The sequence below is a fragment of the Tamandua tetradactyla genome, chromosome X (genome assembly GCF_023851605.1).
Source record: "Tamandua tetradactyla isolate mTamTet1 chromosome X, mTamTet1.pri, whole genome shotgun sequence".
Taxonomy (NCBI): domain Eukaryota; kingdom Metazoa; phylum Chordata; class Mammalia; order Pilosa; family Myrmecophagidae; genus Tamandua; species Tamandua tetradactyla.
Genome location: NC_135353.1, coordinates 150,415,845 through 150,432,711, shown reverse-complemented (window position 1 = coordinate 150,432,711; position 16,867 = coordinate 150,415,845). Strand labels below are relative to the sequence as shown.

The window sequence follows — 16,867 nt, the reverse complement described above, 5'->3', positions numbered from 1 at the left end:
GAGAGGGAGGGGAAAGGGGATGGGATGTACGGGTTTTTTTTCTTTATTTCTTTTTCTAAAGTGATGCAAATATTCTAAGAATGATCATGGTGACGAATACACAACTATGTGATAATATTGTGAGCCACTGATTGTATACTTTGGTTGGACTGTATGTGCATGAAGCTATCTCAATAAAAATATATTTTTAAAAAAATGTCTATATGGTATCCTTTTACATTAACTAGAGTTTCAGCCCCATAGTCTCTCTTGGCAGACAATAATGTTTTCATAGCTACAGCTAACAAGATAGTTACCACACCCCTCCTCTCTCTAACCAAACTGGCACATGCTATCTACTCAGAGGGAAATTTTCTTCAGTGCCAAGGCAACAGCTGCCACCAGGAAGCAAGGGCATTTTCCTATTCCTGCCCCACCTGAGTCAGTGCTGGTTAACATTTGAAATTTGGGTACTCTTTTAAGTTGGGCCCTTTAATTTGTCTTTTCCCAAAAATACACAGCAAGCACAGAGTTTTCACTATTGATTCTAAAGAGAAATGAGTTTACTCCATTTGCAGAAGAACTGTACCTGGCACCAATTTGCATATGGCTCGCAATACTGTCGGAGCTGTGAAATACTTTCTTCAAGCTGGGTCCTTGGCTCCTCCACATATTTAGACTGACCCTCTGGAACTGAGTAGAGTGAAAGCTGCATAAATTAAAAAGCAAACAAAACAAAACAGAATTTTTAAAAAGGGTATATATTTCCAGACCATGCACTGGCCCCCACCCCAGAAAAAACACAATAGAGGTAAAAAGGATATATAGTTATGAGAGAACAATAAATTATCTATCATATCTTAGGCATAATATTTCTAATAATTCATGAATGCCAGAGACCCTAAGGGTTACTTGTTCCCTGAACCTTGCTTTAGACAAATTTTGCAACTTACTTATTTCCTTGCTGTATACTAACGGAATCAATAAGGACAAGGACAAGTAGGCAAAGCTATGCACTCCCCTCCCATCCTCCATATCAAACAAAGTAGCTCTCCTTTATCCATTTTATACTGGTGCTTAATATTATACTGGTGTTTGGTATTCCACCTTAGATTTAGTTTGGGAAAAGGATTCTACTACTCTGAGATGTGGGTAGGAAGAGTATGTTACTTAGTTCAAATGATCAGTTTGGTGCTAATCAAAGCAGAATGACAGGTTTGCTCCCCATCCAGAGAAGAAACTTTCTACAGCCTCTACTGACTGCTTTCTTCACCCTCAAAAATGCTGCTATTGAGAATAAAAAAGTATTTGTAAAGTTATCTTGGGGGACTGGGGAGAAAGGAGAAAATATTCAACTTCCCCATTTGGGGAATTCCTGATATTCTCGCAAGCAGTGGGGACAACCAATTCAATAGGCTGAGCCCTCAATCTTGTTGCTCGCCTCTATGAAGGTCATTCCTGCAAAGGAGAGGCTATGTCTACTGATAATTACACCTAAGAGTCACCACCAAAGAGCCTCTTTTGTTGCTCAGACGTAGACTCTCTCTCTAAGCCAACTTGGCAGGTGAACTCACTGCCCTCCCCCCTACATGGAATAGACTCCCAGGGGTGTAAATCTCCCTACCAATGTGGGACAGGACTCTGAGGGATGAGCTGGGACCGACATCATCAGAATGAGAAAGCCTTCTTGACCAAAGGAGGAAAGAGAGAAATGAGACAAAATAAAGTCTCAGTGGCTGACAGATTTCAAGCAGAGTTGGGAGGTTATCCTTACAAATTATATAGATATTCCTTTTTAGTTTATGGTGTATTGGAGTGGCTAAAGGGAAGTACCTGAAACTGTTGAACTGTGTTCCAATTAGCCTTGATTCTTAAAAATGACTGTATAACTATATAACTTTTACAATGTGACTCTGTGATTGTGAAAACCTTGTGTGTGATGCTCCTTTTATCCAGGATATGGACAGATGAGTAATAAATAAATAATAGGGGGAGATAGATAAAAAAAAATTGGGTAGATTGAAATACTCTGGGCCAATGAGAGGGAAGGGTAAAAGGTATGGAATGTATGAGTTCTTTTTTTCTTTTTATTTCTTTTTCTGTAGTGATGCAAATATTTTTAAAATGGTCATAGTGAAGAATATACAACTATGTGATGATATTATGAGTCACTGATTGTATAATATGGTTGGACTGTACGTGTGTGGATATTTCTCAATACAAATATTTAAAAAAATAAAAACAACTTTTTAAAATGCTGCTATCCCAAGGCCTGAGAAGAAGAGAATAAAGGGCAAAAGATAAGCTAATTAGTTTTATATAAACACAATTCAAGTAATCCTGTGTGACTGATGGTAGATGGCGTGTATGTGTTTGTTCTTTCTCTAAATTTTATAGTGGTAACAAATAAAAACTTGCCATTTTAACCATTTTTAACTGTACAATTCAGTGGCATTAACTATACTCACAAAGTTATACAACCTTCACTACTATCTGTTATCAAAACTTTTTCATCATGATGGTAGATAATTATATCACTTTATTGAAAGTCAAAAGAAACTGACTATCAAGATAATCAGTAGGGATAATAGAAAAAAAATGTGAACAATGGAGAGAGGATTTCTTATTTTATTTGTTTAGCATTTATTAAGCATCTGTGTATGAGCCTTTAATCCAGCTAAGAAGCAAAATTAGTCCAGTCTTTCATTTTTTAAAAACAGAAAAATGCAAATATTTCTGGTTTTGATAAGCAGTCTAGAATCAGGCAGGTCATGTGGAAAAGCCAGTTGTGCTTAGAATCTACAGGGACATAACAGATTCCCCATTAAAAACTATATAATAGTCATTAATTATGTCCTTAGCACTACTATTAAAGTTTACTTGTTGAATAGTCATAGTTTAGTAGGTTCCCACAAAGAAAAACAAACTATAAGGAAATATACTTCCTCTTTTAAAATATTTTCTGAACTGTCATAACTTCCCAATATGGTAACTAAATCAGACTTTTAAAATATTTTACAACATGAACAGTGTGTTACCTCATCAACTTTCATGGAATTTTTGTGAGTTGAGTCTTTTTTGGGTGATGCATAAACTTTGAAGGTGAGCATACTCAGGCTGGCCGGTCCCACCAACCTCTGAATTACCTGAAACAGAGAAGTCATCATAAGTCTTCCACCCAATGCTACAAAATGAATGTGCAAAAGGTGAATATTAGTCATCTCAGCCACTCCTGCCCTGAAAGGCTTATTGCACTTTTAAAGAAATAAATGTATTCTTGAAATGTTGAGAAAACTGGAACCTAAAAAAAAAAGTGTTCTCATGGTTTTAAAATTCCCGGTTAACTTCATCTTAATTTTCAAAAGACAGTGGGCAACTGCTTAGCCTTTTGAGTCAAATAACATAATATATATACATCTTAGAAATAACAAAGAAAATGCTATGGATAGCATTTTAAGTGCAGTTAAATGAATTGAAAATTACAAAATTGTCACACACGCACACACATACCACCAGCACCACCACCACCAACAAGGGAAGGAGTTTTTAATGATCTCATCTAGTGATTCAATTCACAAAGTGAAAATTCTTCCTATAATTTAAATAAACTTTTGGAAGCTTTCCCTTTTCAAATTCACATTTTCAATTAATAAACCACAGCTCTTTTAAAAAGGCCAGGTCACCTAAGGCTTGTGTCACCCACAAGTTCTGGGCAGCATCCATGAAGGAGTGCCATCCCTGCCCCCCAGGTGTGGGCATATAAGGCTGCTGGTAACTACAGGGGTGATCCCATAGCTCTCTGCCCTCTAGGTCTGCCCCTGACCAACAACACTGCTTTAAATGAGGACTTCCCAATGAGGACAGCAAGATCTACCCCAGGACTTTGTTTCAGACTCCCCTTCTTTATCTGCTCTAGCTGGTTCCCACCTTCCTTTTCTCACCTCCATCTAGCACTCTAACCTCTAAGCATTTCGGTTTCAAATTTCCCCTATCTTAATACTTATTTTGCATATTACTTTATCTTAGCCTTTTTTGTTCTTGATTCCTATTTTCAATCCTTAATCCTATTTACTTTTCACATATTTCATTTTTCATCTCATGGCCTTTTATCTTTTTTTGGTGGGGGAGGGCGGGGTGATGCATGGGCCAGGAATCGAAACTTGGTCTTCCACTTGGCAGGCGAATACTGTACCACTGAACCATCCATGTACCCACTTTTATCTTTTCATTCATATTTTATTTTATTTTTTTATTATTAACGGAAAGAAAAAAAAGAAATTAACACAACATTTAGAAATCATACCATTCTACATATGCACTCAGTAATTCTTAACATCATCACATAGATGCATGATCATCGTTTCTTAGTACATTTGCATCGGTTTAGAGGAACTAGCAACACAACAGAAAAAGATATAGAATGTTAATATAGAGAAAAGAAATAAAAGTAATAATAATAGTAAAAAAAACGAAACAAAACAAAAAAAACCTATAGCTCAGATGCAGCTTCATTCAGTGTTTTAACATGATTACTTTACAATTAGGTATTATTGTGCTGTCCATTTTTGAGTTTTTGTATCTAGTCCTGTTGCACAGTCTGTATCCCTTCAGCTCCAATTACCCATTATCTTACCCTGTTTCTAACTCCTGCTGGACTCTGTTACCAATGACATATTCCAAGTTTATTCTCGAATGTCCGTTCACATCAGTGGGACCATACACTATTTGTCCTTTAGTTTTTGGCTGGACTCACTCATCATAATGTTCTCTAGGTCCATCCATGTTATTACATGCTTCATAACTTTATCTTGTCTTAAAGCTGCATAATATTCCATCGTATGTATATACCACAGTTTGTTTAGCCATTCTTCTGTTGATGGACATTTTGGCTGTTTCCATCTCTTTGCAATTGTAAATAACGCTGCTATAAACATTGGTGTGCAAATGTCCGTTTGTGTCTTTGCCCTTAAGTCCTTTGAGTAGATACCTAGCAATGGTATTGCTGGGTCGTATGGCAATTCTATATTCAGCTTTTTGAGGAACCGCCAAACTGCCTTCCACAGTGGTTGCACCATTTGACATTCCCACCAACAGTGGATAAGTGTGCCTCTTTCTCCGCATCCTCTCCAGCATATTTTATTTTCTTAATGATTATTCTCACTTTCATCTTCTATCTTAAATCTCAATTCGATTACTTTTTTAACTTAACATTTTGAAGAATTCTTTTTTTTAACATTTGTTCCCCCTATTATTTATTTTTATTCCATATGTTCTACTCGTCTGTTGACAAGGTAGATAAAAGGAGCATCAGACACAAGGTTTTCACAATCACAGTCACATTGTGAAAGCTATATCATTATTCAGTCATCCTCAAGAAACATGGCTACTGGAACACAGCTCTACATTTTCAGGCAGTTCCCTCCAGCCTCTCCATTACATCTTGGATAACAAGGTGATATCTACTTAATGCATGAGAATAACCTCCAGGATAACCTGTCGACTGTTTGGAATCTCTCAGCCATTGACATTTTGCCTCATTTCACTCTTCCCCCTTTTGATCGAGAAGGTTTTCTCAATCTCTTGATGCTGAGTCTCAGCTCATTCTGGGATCTCTGTCCCACGTTGCCAGGAAGATCCACACCCCTAGGAGTCATGTCCCACGTAGACAGGGGGAGGGTGATGAGTTTGCTTGTTGTGTTGGCTGGAGAGAGAGGCCACAACTGAGCAACAAAAGAGGCTCTCTTGGGGGTGACTCTAAGGCTTAATTTTAAGTAGGCTTGACCTATCCTTTGTGGGGTTAAGTTTCATATGAACAAACTCCAAAACTGGGGGCTCAGCCTATAGCTTTGGTTGTCCACACTGCTTGTGAGAATATCAAGAATTCAACTTGGGGAAGTTGAATTTCTCCCCGTTCTCACCATTCCCCGAAGGGGGCTTTGCAAATACTTTTTTATTCACTGATCGAATCACTCTGGGATTCATCGGGGCATCACTCTGGACAAACCAACAAAATCTCATGTCCTATCTGAGATTCCAAGTACTTATGGTGTTTAATCAATTATCTACATAAGTTATATTAGGAAATGTACTAGTCAAAATATAAATTTTATACCAAATAAACATTTTTTGCTTTAGTCTCACACATAAGTTGAAATTTTAAAAGATTAATTATCATCTATTTTCATCACCCTGCAGTAATGACATTCCTTTGTCCTTCCTCATGTAAAAACATTTTTAAAATTTGTACATTTAGTCACTAAAATTGATGAATTCTTGATTAGTTTCTACATTTTCATTTTTCTCTAAGTCTGCCCCCTTTATTGCCTAAGTTTTCTTCTTCTTTATCTATTAGTTTTTTTCCTCAAACCCACCCCCATGCCCCTGTAAGCTCTGTGGCCTGAAGGGTATTAACACAAAAGAAAGCCCACCCCCACTGCTGCCTGTTCAGCCTCCTGCAGGCTCTCAACTAACACACAAAACAAGCAAAAACAAATCTCACCCCAGGAGACCTGGGAGACCCACATGCTAACATTCCCAAGGACCACAATTCTCTCTTAACAGAGAACACACAACTTACTTTATGGTTTCTCAAAATTGGCACAACTGACACTTAAGGCCAGATAATTCTTTGTTGTGTCCTGTGCATTCTAAGATATTTAGCAGCATCCCTGGACTCTACCCCCTGGATGCCAGTAGCACCCTCCTTCCAGTCATAAGTCAAAAACGTCTCCAAATATTGTCAATTATCCCCTGTGTGTGGGGGGGGGGGGTGTCAAAATCCCCAACCCCCTTGACTTACTTGAATAAATATTATTTCCTGATCTCTCACCATCCTGACATTAAGAAAGTCTGTATGTTTTAAAACCCATGGCCTCAAACCTAATATATAGTGATAGAAACATGAACAGCAGTTGCCTAGGGCTTAAGAACAGGGAGTGGATTTATTAAGTAGAGGCACAAGGGAACTTTCTAGGGTAGCAGAAATTATCTGTATCTTGATTGGGGTATGGGTTACACAGGATCTATACATTTGTCAAAACTTAAATTGTGGGTGCATAGATGGTTCAGTGGTACAATGCTCATCTGCCATGCGGGAGACCCAGGTTTGATTCCCAGCCAATGTACCCCTGAAAAAAAAGACAAAAAAATTTAAATTACACAACTAAGATCTGTACAATTAAAAATCTGTATATTTCATCATATGTAGATTATACCTAAAAACAAAACAAAAACCCACGGACTCCAGCACACTAAACTATGTTAAGGTGATGTCAAAATATGAGTGGGAACTGTAGGCAAAGGGTCACTTCTAGGAAGGAATCAGACATGCTGGGTATCATTTGACCTTAGTAAGGAATTAGGTGGTTATGAACTATATGATGAAAATCCATAGGAGGAGCTAGGGTAAAAGGCCCACAAACTCCAAGGGGCCTACCATTGAGTTTCCAGGCTCACATGGCTAAACCTTTCTTTCTGATCCTATTCCATTTCCCAACAACATACCTTGTATTTTCTCTGGTCAAGGTACAAGCTATATTTTGGGCCTTTGGACTCTCTTAGTCTTTCAAGTTTTATTTGTTTTACATAATCAACAGGGGGCTTACACATTTACATAATATGTAGATCCTGTGTAACCCATACCCCAATCAAGATACAGATAATTTCTGCTACCCTAGAAAGTTCCCTTGTGCCTCTGCTTAATTGGTCAATGAGACTAAGCACCAGCATCAGCATTTGGTTTGGTAGGGTCCTAACATTCTCTTCTTACTCTTATTGTCACTAAAAGTTGCCAAAAATTGATAGCAAAACAAATCTGGCCAGGTCAGTGGGGTTATATATGATATAAAAATTAGAAGGGGTCAACTCAAATTTATTTCAACAACAAATATTTCCTGTACACCTACTCCATGTTAGGCACTGTGCTAAACAGGACACAACACTTAAACCAGACATGGTCACTCCCTGTACTTACAGAGCTTTCATGAAGCTTATTAGTTTACTCAAAAAGACTGAGGCCTAAGATTGAGTTTATCCTTTAGCTCCAGCAGCAAGGGCAGATTCTTGGACACAGTGAACCCAAGATATGAATCTGGTGAGGTCATATACACTCAGATCATAATAGGTACCCAGAAAGGCTCTACTGTCCTTGTTTTGAAAATAAAAGTACACTGTCCAAAATTCTGTAGCTCCAGGAAAACTTTCTGAAAAATTACTTTAAAAACAAATTCTTCAAGCTAAATAAGACACCCTCAGAACTATTCAAGGACTCTCATAAATGGTGAGGCTCAAATCCCTAACAACTTACTTTCTTTCTAAGATCTTTGGAGAATCCAGTATATGGTCTCTCTTATTTTAAAGAAAGTTTCATTATTGATAAACTGTAAGCCTCACTTTGCAGCCCTGTGTACACAAGAATTTTCAGAATCACCTGGTGAGCTTTTCAAAAGCATAGATTTCAGAATGTCTGGCTGAATAAATCAAAGAAGGACCTAAAAATCGATTCCCATGATCAGCCATGCTTAGAAAGCCATTATTCTACAAGCAGATGCTTGGGGGACAGCTATTCAACTTAATTTGGTATAAACACTCAAAGCATTTAGTTTTTAAAACGCTTGAAAAATGAAATAGTCTTGAACACAAGGGAACGATTACCCAATGACAATGAACTTAAATGTAAGGGAATGGATAGAAGTGATGGTAGCTATTTAGTGGGGTTATAAATAACACTGCTATATTGAAGGTGAATAGGATTGAAAGGGGATGTACAGTGCCATGTATCCCTCTGATTAATTCTACAATTATAAATAAGTTCTTACATGAACTCCTTCAAAGGTTTGAGCTTGCAGAAAGAGTCAATAGTAGAGGGCTATAGGGGGAAAATTAGTATTGCATGTTATAGCCTATAGTTAACAGGAAGGCAACAATAGTACCACAGCAATACCAGGGGTAAGTAATTGGGGAGGCGAGGGGACAAGAGATTAGGGGAGGCTTTGATTTGATATTTGGTGAGGCTGAGTTTATTGGTTCTTTGTCTCTTTGGACCAATGAAAATTGTCTAAAATTGAGAGTGCTGCTGGTTGTTCAACAAAGTGAGGATACTGTAAAACATGATATATTTTGAATATTAACCATGATGCCTAATGGATGGAAGGGGCTGAACAGTATAATGACTGAGAAGCTGAAAGGCAAACTGTGATACTGTGTGGCACAAAAAGGAATGACATTGTGAGGCACGCAATGAAACGAATGAATTTTGAGGACAATATGTTATGCAAAATAACAAAAGAACAAACATGCTATGGTCTCTTTCAGAAAATACTTATAAGAAAATTGTAGCCTAGGTCATAAGCTCTTATAGCAGCCATATTTAGTCTGAAGTTGTATTTCTAGATTCTGAGACACAGACTTATATGTGTATAAGCTGGTATTTCCCTGGAACTTTGAGTGGCTCTGTGACACTTAAGATTCAGAGCTGAGCTGTGCAGCTCTGAAAGTCAGCAATGCTACATACAATAACACTTAAAGTAACCAAAAAAGAGATCAGGCCTCCTCAATTAGAGATAAAAATGAAGTCAATCTAGTTGGGACTAAGGTAAATCAGAATACAGGCAAAAGATGATAGTGCATGTATTCTAGAACTTCACCTACTATATGAGACCAAAGGCAGAGCAGTTTATTGTGTCTAGAATCTAAATTTTCTGTAACACACAATCTAAACGTGTCTGGAGAGCTCATTTGAATAATTCAAACACATGGAGACTACAAGGGGAATGAGGCCTTGCAATTCTGCATAGCTTAATGTAATACCTGGAGACATCCCAGATTATGGTGGGCTGATAATTAAAAAGTATTGGTAGAATGCCTTGAGGGACTGAAGGAAAAAATATGGAATTATTAGACTTTTCCATCTGGAAAACCCCTGGTGCTCTCCCAAACATTAGGGACTCCCAAGAAAATAGGCCAAGCCCTATATTTTGAGGCTTACCCTTATGAAATTTATTTCTATAGTTGAGAAACTAAAACTACCTATAATTATGCCTAAGAGTTACTCCCAGGAAACCTCTTTAGTTGCTTAGATGTGGCCTCTCTCTCTCCCTAAGCCCAACTCTACAAGAAAAATCTACCTTCCCCTCTATGGGGGACAAGATATTGAGGAGTGAAAGTCTCCCTGACAATGTGGGTCCAAATTCCCAGGCATAATCCTAACCCCAGCTCCGTGGGATCAATAATGCCTTCTGGACCAAAAAGGGGAAAAGAAAGGTAAAAAACAAGATATCTGTGCTAAGAGAGTTCAAATAGAGTCAGGAGACTATTCTGGAGACTACTCTTATTTAAACTTCAGCTACATACTGCTACTAATTGCCATGGTTTGCCAAAACCCAACCAACATCATGCCTATTAACCCTAAAGAACACCTAGGGCTCTGAGACTCTAAAAGTTTCATGTACTAAATTTCCTTTCCGGAAACCCATTACCTCCAGAGGGTTCCTAGGCTAGATGAGTCCTGAAATCCAGAGGGGCCAGCATCTCCAAGAATATCAACTAATTTCATTCCCATATCCTATATTATCAATACCCCTTTTCAATATGAAAAAGTTAGAAAGGATATAGCCCAAAGATCCTTCTAGAGTAGGAGAAGGATAAAAAGACAAGGAGGAATTATAACAGAGAAGACTGGATTTAACAAATGAGTATGACTGCTGAAACACTATATCAATATTTCTTTTGCCGCCAGGGTTTTAGAGCAGCTAGAAGGAAAAACCCGAACCTGTGAAATGGTAACCTATACCAAACTATGAAATTTGTTTTGTAGCTGCTTGTTAGAGTACATTATGAAAAGTATTGCTTTTTCTTTTTTTTTTTTTTGTATATATGTTATATTTCACAATTAAAAAAAAGTGTTTAAAAAAAATAGTCTTAAACAAAGAGAAACAAAGTGACTGGCTACCCAGTACAGAAGTTATGGGATTTCTTTTTTCAAGATAATCTCTCTCATTTTAAACAAAATGCAACCGATATCCTCCACCCTTAATTCCTTCTCTAACTAAAATAGTGGATAGCCTTAGTAATATGGGTTCTGATTAGCAGGGACATCAGGATGGCTAGAGTGCTAGATACACAAGTATGTTCAGTTTGTAGAAATTCACTTATGATCTGGGCACTTTTTTGTATGTCATACTTCAACACAAAGCTAAAAAGATACTCTATTTGTTGACTCTAGTTTATCCCCTCCTTTCTTCTACTCAACACACCTAAAACTCTTTTACCCACAGCCACCAATAGCCTCCCAGTGATTTAAACCCCAAAGGACATCAGGCATTTTTGTGGCATCCTGAAAATGGTGACCTCTCCACCATGTTCCTTTGACTTCCAAGATTCGACTGTAACCTTACTCTATAAGCTCTCTAGGTACTCTCTTGCTCTCCTTTCTGGCCTTCTCTTCCTAAATCTGTCTCTTCAAGGATATGAATCTCAGAGTAATCTTTAACCATCTCCTCTTCTTGCTAAGGGCAAAAATTTCACTTAAACCTAAGTCTTCATCTCCCACAGGTATGGCTACAGACACCCAAACCAGTACCTGCATTCCTGCCCTCTCCCCAAGCCTCAGGTCTGTATGCCTAATTCCCTAATGGAAATCTTCATCTGGCTTTTCAAAGAGTACTTCAAATTCAACATATCCCAAAAATGTACTTATCCTTCTCCAGAAACCTGCTTTTCATTTCTCTGAGATTCCCTCTCTCATCAATGGTCCTACAAGCCATAAGTCACACAAACTGAAATCTGAAATCAAACTCCTCCCTCTCCCTTACTCATTACCTCCAATTGTGAGTTTCTTCCCACTCATTTCTCAAATACCTCTCTTCTCCAACTCCACTGTGTTACTTCTGACCTTATTTCAGAGCTAAGACAACAGCAGCAAAGCACCCCTATAATGAAACAATGAAGATAACCTTCAAAGACAAAAAGATGTGGTCCCTGCCCCCAGAGTCTAATAAATCGGGTAACAGATAATTACAACAGCTTTGATAAGTGCGCTAACAGACAAGGGACAGTAGTAAGACAGTAAAAGGAATAATGAACCACAACTGGGAAATTCTGGGAAACAACTTCGGAGAGAAGGCAGAATCAACCATCAGTAAGTTTATGTACTTAGTCCTTTATTTTAGCAAAGTGACGAAACTGATGTTAACAATCAGTATCAGCCACGGCGGACTCAGGGATGCAGGGAAGGGGGTCAGTGGGCACAGAGTCTATAGAGTGCCCTCCTCCAGACAGGGGGAACAAGTGACCAAGCAAGGAGTTGAGGGGCATGGGAGCCTACCAGGGGGTCAGCACGTACCCCATTAGCAAAGTGTTTTTGAGATATTTATTCCCATATAAGGGCTAAGAGCAGATAAGTATCCTGAACATTTCTAGAAATTGGTTTCCAAGATACTCTGAGGAAAATTGGCTATTAAAACTCCAACCCTTGCTCAGATGTGGCCTCTCTCTCCAGCCAACACAACAAGCAAACTCACCACCCTCCCCCTGTCTACGTGGGACATGACTCCCAGGGGTGTGGACCTTCCTGGCAACGTGGGACAGAGATCTTGGAATGAGCGGAGACTCAGCATCAAGGGATTGAGAAAAACCCTAGAATGAGCTGAGACTTAACATCAAGGAATTGAGAAAACCTTCTCACCAAACGGGGGAAGAGGGAAATGAGACAAAGCGTCAATGGCTGAGAGATTCCAAACAGAGTCGAGAGGTTGTCCTGGAGGTCATTCTTATGCATTAAGTAGATATCACCTTGTTATTCAAGATGTAATGGAGAGGCTGGAGGGAACTGCCTGAAAATGTAGAGCTGTGTTCCAGTAGCCATGTTTCTTGGTGATGACTGAATAATGATACAGCTTTCACAGTGTGACTGTGTGATTGTGAAAACCTTGTGTCTGATGCTCCTTTTATCTACCTTGTCAACAGACAAGTAGAACATATGGAATAAAAATAAATAATAGGGGGAACAAATGTTAAAATAAATTTAGTTTGAAATGCTAGTTATAAATGAAAGTGAGGGGTAAGGGGTATGATATGTATAATCTTTTTTTTTCTGTTATTGTTTCATTTCTTTTTCTGTTGTCTTTTTATTTCTTTTTCTGAATTGATGCAAATGTTCTAAGAAATGATGAATATGCAACTATGTGATGATATTGAGAATTACTGAATATATATGTAGAACAGAATTATAAGTTAATGTTTTTGTTCTTAATTTTTTTTAATTAATAAATTTTTTTTAAAAAGGGCGGGCGATGGTGGCTCAGCAGGCAAGAGTGCTCGCCTGCCATGCCAGAGGACCCAGGTTCGATTCCCAGTGCCTGCCCATATAAAAAAAAAAAACTCCAACGTTTTCTTTACTGTTTCTACTTCATGTCCTAAATTTGACATTTTCTCTCAGAGATTTGTATTCCTTTTTTTCAAACATGTTGTAATGTTCATGTTTTGAAGTCAAAATTTGTGTTTCTTCAGTTATCCTTAATTAAAGTATAGTCATCCACATTAATTCCTGGAAACAACTGCAGCTCTACATGGACAGATTGTTCAATTCAGACTCTCAGACACTGGAAAAGGGATTAGAGAAATCATCAAAGAACAGTATGTGAAAAAAGGAGATACAGTTTCTCAATTTTAGCAACTGTGAAGTTCAAAGTGATAAAGCTTCTGTTACCATCAGTAGTCGTTATGATGGAGTCATTAAAAAACTCAATTATAATCTAGAAGAGATTGCCTATGTGGAGAAGCCATTAGTAGATAAAGTAATGGAAGCTTCAAAAGATTCAGAAGAAGATGTTGAAGATGTTGAAACACTTGCCATGTCCCATGATGAAAACACACACCAAGAGATAAAGGGTCAAAAACACTGGCAACTCCTGCAGTTCACTGCCTTGCAAAGGAAAACAGTATTAAGCTGGGTGAAGTTGTCGGCTCAGGAAAAGATGACAGAATACTTAAAGAAGATACTGTCAACTATTTGGTAAAGCAGACAGGAGCTATATTACCTTTTTCACCAAAAGTTGAAATTATACCACCTTTCCAGCAACACCAAAAGACAGGACTGATCCTATACCAACATCAAAACTTCAAGTATTAGAGAGGCTGGAGGGAACTGTCTGAAAATGTAGAGCTGTGTTCCAGTAGCCATGTTTCTTGAGGATGATTGAACAATGATATAGCTTTCACAATGTGACTCTGTGATTGTGAAAACCTTGTGTCCGATGCTCCTTTTATCTACCATATCAACAGAAGAGTAGAACATATGGAATAAAAATAAATAATAGGGGGAACAAATGTTAAAATAAATTTAGTTTGAAATGCTAGTGATAAATGAAAGCGAGGGGTAAGGGGTATGGTATGTATAATCTTTTTTTTCTCTGTTATCGTTTTATTTCTTTTTCTGTTGTCTTTTTATTTCTTTTTCTGAATTGATGCAAATGTTCTAAGAAATGATGAATATGCAACTATGTGATGATATTAAGAATTACTGATTATATATGTAGAATGGAATGATATCTTACTGTTTTGTTTGTTGTTAATTTTTTAAATTAATAAATAAAAAAACATTTTAAAAATATGGGGAAAAAAAAACTTCAAGTATTCACAGGCAAAGACAGAAAAGAACCTATTAAAAGCTTTCACAAAGCAATGGTCAAGATGACAACTCTGATTCTGAAGAGTCCCCATTTTGGGTATTGTGATAAGGTCAACCTTACTGAACTGGTTAAGCTACAAGAACAATTAAAGCCCACTACTTTTGCTTGTGGAATTAAACTCTGCTTTATGTACTTCTTCTTAAAGGCTGCTTCCTTGGGATTTCCAATTCTTAATGCTTCTGTGGATGAAAACTGACAGAACATAACATATATGGCTTCTCATAATATAGGGTTGTGATGGATACTGAGTAAGGGTTGATTGTCCCTAATGTAAAAATTTTTTTAGATCTGCTCTGTATTTGAGATCACTAGTGAATTGAACTGTCTCCAGAAATTGGGCTCTGCTGGTTAGATTGCAACCACTAATCTTACAGGAGGGACATTTACTCTTTTCAACAATGGGTCAATTGGTGGTACCTATGCCAAACCAGTGATCTTGCCACTTGAAGTAGCAACTGGGGCTCTTGGATCAATTAAGGTCTTCCTCAGATTTAACCAGAAAGGAAAAGTATATAAAGCACAGATAACGAATTTGAGCTGGTCAGGTGATTACACAATTATTGATGGTGTTACAATGTCATGCTTCTCTAATTTATGGAAATCCTATAGAAAACCCAGCTTTTATGTTACTAGATCTGAAATGAAGAGTGATAAGACATGCTCGAACTTTTTGGGCTTCCAAAGAATATGTAAAGCCGATCTGTGCTTCATTAAAACCCTTATTACAAATGATCTGTATTGTTTGATTAAGATTTAAGATACAACACCTCTCATTATTCTGTTAGACTCTTTACAGAAATTGGGTAATGATGTAGTAGTTTCCTGGGGCTGTTACATTTTATAGGTCACACTGTGACTTTTTTTTCATTAACAAACTAAAACAACATACAAACGCGAACATTCTTAACATACAAACATTCCAGATATGGTGTACAATCAATGGCTCACAATATCATCACATAGTAGTACATTCACCACCATGATCATTTTTTAGAACATCTGCATCACTCCAGTAAAAGAAATAAAAAGAAAAAAGAAAAAACGCATACATACCATACCCCTTACCCCTCCCCCTCTCATTGACCACTAGTATTTCCATCTACTCAATAATATTTTAACCTTTGTTCCCCCCATTTTTTTCTATGCCCCTTACCACTCCCTTTCATTGATCACTAGCATTTCAATCCACTCAATATTTTAACATTTGTTCCCCCTATTATTTATTTATTTTTAATTCATATTTTTCACTCATCTGTCCATACCATAGATAAAAGGAGCATCAGACACAAGGGATACTATGACTTCTTAATATGATGCTAAGGTTTTTGAGTCAATGGACTGAAACTACCATGAACAACAAAGTTAAAGTTACAAAAAGATAGGTAACCATATGCAATATCTGCCGTCTTTCTTCCTATTTTCTTTCTTTCTTTCTCTCTTTCCTTTAACTGACTCATTACGAAATTTTCTGTCAACTACTCTTAGTTTGGAAAAGGAGTTTACATACAAAAATATTTTCTATTTCCCCACAACAATGCAAATTGTTGTATAAAATACGTGCAATTACACTTTCAAGATATCCAGAAATATATTTCTGCTCTATAGAGATTATCATCTATAAATGTCTTATTTATACAAATTACATATTTTAATAGGGAAAATTTTAAGGTGATCTTAAAAATGCTCAATTATGGTTTTATAATCAATACATTTTTAGGATTTTGGTAATATCTTGGTGTTTTGGGGGAGGAAACTTCATATTTGCAAACTTGCTTCATGTAAGGAAGTATTAAATGTAGCAGCCTCTGGCATTTTTTTACATCCAGAAGTCCACTGTCTTTTTTTTTCGGGGGGGGGGGGGTTGTGTGCATGGTCTGGGAATCGAACCCAGATCTCCCATGTGGAAGGTGAGCATTCTACCACTGAAACATCCATGCAAACCAGTCCACTGTCTTTTAACTTTCTAAGTCTTCAGCTAAAAAAACAGTTATAAGAAACTGAGGTTTAGTCTGTTCCCCATATCCTGAGTAGGAAAAAGAGTAAGAGGAGGGAGAAAAGTTTAATGGGTATTATGGGCAAAAAAATAAAATGAAATAATAAATGTGGTACAGAAATGAAAGTATCAAAATGATCAATTTATTAGAGACTCACTTTAATCAGAAACAGAATCAAAATGATTACCCAACACTTTTATTTGCATT

General features: G+C 37.3%; 1 protein-coding gene and 2 pseudogenes across 4 annotated transcripts in view; 2 read left to right on the top strand and 1 right to left on the bottom strand.

Annotated features, from left to right (window-relative positions):
• APOO (apolipoprotein O) overlaps nucleotides 1–16,867 on the bottom strand; it is an 88,353-nt gene that overhangs the window by 58,611 nt on the left and 12,875 nt on the right. For all 4 annotated transcript variants that reach the window (XM_077146400.1, XM_077146399.1, XM_077146402.1 and 1 more), the window contains exons 2-3: nucleotides 3,018–3,125; nucleotides 569–688 (exon numbers count right to left, since the gene is read on the bottom strand). In XM_077146400.1, coding sequence (XP_077002515.1) covers nucleotides 569–688; nucleotides 3,018–3,125 — 228 coding nt within the window. The remainder of the gene's footprint in view (nucleotides 1–568; nucleotides 689–3,017; nucleotides 3,126–16,867) is intronic.
• LOC143671031 (lipoamide acyltransferase component of branched-chain alpha-keto acid dehydrogenase complex, mitochondrial-like) lies at nucleotides 12,055–14,130 on the top strand (annotated as a pseudogene).
• LOC143671030 (lipoamide acyltransferase component of branched-chain alpha-keto acid dehydrogenase complex, mitochondrial pseudogene) lies at nucleotides 14,668–15,310 on the top strand (annotated as a pseudogene).